General features: G+C 46.5%; 1 protein-coding gene across 2 annotated transcripts in view; it reads left to right on the top strand.

Annotated features, from left to right (window-relative positions):
• Positions 1-2,775, top strand: part of COPG1 (coatomer protein complex subunit gamma 1) — a 29,751-nt gene that overhangs the window by 9,009 nt on the left and 17,967 nt on the right. For both annotated transcript variants that reach the window (XM_019536857.1, XM_019536856.1), the window contains exons 5-7: positions 350-429; positions 926-1,001; positions 1,158-1,250. In XM_019536857.1, the coding sequence (XP_019392402.1) occupies positions 350-429; positions 926-1,001; positions 1,158-1,250 (249 nt within the window). The remainder of the gene's footprint in view (positions 1-349; positions 430-925; positions 1,002-1,157; positions 1,251-2,775) is intronic.

The following is a 2,775-nucleotide window of genomic DNA, read 5'->3' as shown; positions in this document are numbered from 1 at the left end:
CGCAGTTCGTGGCGCCCCAAAACAATTACAATAGTAACATCAAAGATCACAGATCATCATAACAAATATAATAATAATGAAAAAGTTTGAAATATTGCGAGAATTACCAAAATGTGACACAGAGACACGAAGTGAGTAAATGCTGTTGGAAAAATGGCACCGGTAGACTTGCTCGACGCAGGGTTGCCACAAACCTTCAATTTGTAAAAAACGCAATATCTGCGAAGCGCCATAAAGTGAAGCACAATAAAACGAGGTATGCCTGTAGTTAGGAACACTGGCAGAACAGTAGCCATCCGTGGTGATTGTCCTCCCAGCTAACAGTTGTCTTTTCCATTTTCCTTGGTAGCCAACACTTCGCAGGATGTGTTACCTGACCATCAAAGAGATGTCATCCATCGCTGAGGATGTCATCATTGTGACTAGCAGGTGAATCCTCTGTGAGGCATCTCCTTCCTATCACAGTTGCTCCCATATGGCTTCCAACAATGCTCCTACAGCCACTTGGAGATAGCCGTGATGCCTACAGGGAGGTGGGGAAATTCATGGGTGAGAAGAAAGCCTCCTCTTTGAGTGAAGAGGCCACTGAATTACAGACACTGACATCCTAGTGCTATTGGTGACCTGTATTGTGCAGTAGATTCCATGCTGCTTTACCTTAGCTCTTCCCTTTTAATAGTTGGATAGCGCTGTGTGTGCGCTCAGGTCTCTTGCCCTTGCAAAAGAGCTACTTCTGCATTTATAACCAAACACTTCCTACTGGAATAAGGCAGGGTTGAAGTTAGCACTCTTTTGTCCTCCTGAACCAACTGGAGATAACCTCTTGGTTTGGTACTGCTGTTGGTACTTGCTAACTGCATGTTGCCTTATCTAGAGCTATTGGGTGAAATGTGCTGTGCTAAAAGTTTCTTCCATGTTCATCCAGCCTAACCAAAGACATGACTGGGAAGGACGACAATTACCGAGGCCCTGCTGTGAGAGCACTCTGCCAAATCACAGATGTAAGTGCCTCCTGTCTTGCAAGTATTCCCTGTTGCTGGGCTGTTATCTCCTTGGTCCCGAGTGAGTTGTTTTTCCTAGTCCTGCCCCACCTTTTCTTCCCCCTCTTCTCTGTTTTCCTGTTGTGCAGTCAGGTCTGGTTTCCTCTCTTTCTGCAGAGCACCATGCTGCAGGCCATCGAGCGCTACATGAAGCAGGCGATTGTGGACAAAGTGCCCAGTGTATCCAGCTCAGCCCTGGTGTCCTCACTAGTATGTATACACCTGCAGGGCGATTTTTTTTTGGAGGGCCAATTTGGTTGGGAAGCAAATCTGTACGCTGAGAACTGAACTGTAGTGTCTCTATTGTGCTATCTTTTTGGCAGAGAAAAGTGGTTTTAGATGAAGTGTAACTGAGGAGAACCCACACTCAGATTGTGAAGAAGGATGTGTGACCTTTTGAGTCTCCCTTGCTCCATTTGTGAAACTGGTGCGATTCTTAGCTAGCTTTGTAAAATGCTTTGAGAACTTGGGATAAGGTGCTATATAAATAGATGCATTGTGTTATTGATGCCCTCGCCTTTTACCTCTGCAGACTCAAGTTCAAAAACTCCCTTAGGTCATAAATAGAAACGGGTTGTTTAGTCTCTGTTTGTTCAGTATACAAAATTGTTATGTCATTTAGCATGACTGTCAATGCCTGTTAGAGACAGAGACTGGTGTGACATGGAGAGCAGCACGGGATGGGGAGGGAGTTATTGCCTGGACTGGGTTAGCAGGAGTGTTGCTGTGAAGCCTGAAGTTTTGTTGGTAAAGGTGTGAGCCTGCAGAAGCGCTGTGCATGCTGTGTCTGGGTTAAATCAGTGCAATCCATTGCTCTGAGCATTACAGTCACCCACGTGGATCATAAAATTAGCACAAATACACTCCTGCCATCTGTCATTAAGTCAACTGATCTGCATTTTATTTTTGAAGTGATAGAGAGGAGAAAATATGCAGTGTTTCTAGAGAGTTTTCTCAAAGGCATATCAGCCTCTCAACAACAGTCCCTCCCCCCTCCACCGCACCCCCAAGTGAAGACACTGAGATACTGAATGACTTAGATGCATTTGCTTTCAACCCACCTGCCTCTGTAATGCAACATCCTCCAAGGACAGCTTCTCCATCTTACAGTGTAGCTTGGAGCTAAAAGAAGGCTTGTGTCAGGAACTGAGATGAAGTAGCACTTGTGTGGAAGCAGCTCAGGTGAGGGACTCCTTCCAATTTGTGACAAGCTGGACAAGCAGCATGAAACTTGTAGGGCGCTTTTTCTAGGCCACACGACAGTGCATGGAGCAGGGCCTGCTCCAGGGTGGAATATGTATGCTTTCTGCTGTCTTTCATGAGGGCTCTGAGATTGGGCCAGGGGCGGTGCCTTTCTGATTCTGACCATGTTTCTGTGCAAGCAGATTTGACAGTACTGGAATTAGATCATAAGCTCCGTAGGGCAGGGAGGATACCTTCTTGTGTGTCTGTACGGCACGCAGCACACCATTGCTGCAGTCCTGCCTGGGGCCTGAGGACACTACTGGAATATAAACCAGCATTAGCAAGGCACTTCCTTTGCCTTCAACATATGAAGGTTGTTGAATAATCCTCACAGTCCCACCGCAAGGAGTCTAGTGTTGGAGTCAACTGCATTCAGGTAGGGCAGAGTTTCATAGTTTCTAGGGTCAGAAGAGACCTGAGCAGATCATTGAGTCCGACCCCCTGCCATGGCAGGAAAGAGTACTAGGGTCAAACGACCCCAGCAAGGTGT

Source organism: Crocodylus porosus, unplaced genomic scaffold, assembly GCF_001723895.1.
Source record: "Crocodylus porosus isolate Cpor-Errol unplaced genomic scaffold, CroPor_comp1, whole genome shotgun sequence".
Taxonomy (NCBI): Eukaryota; Metazoa; Chordata; order Crocodylia; family Crocodylidae; genus Crocodylus; species Crocodylus porosus.
Note: the sequence above shows the minus strand (reverse complement) of the source record. Positions and strands in the feature narration are given on the sequence as shown.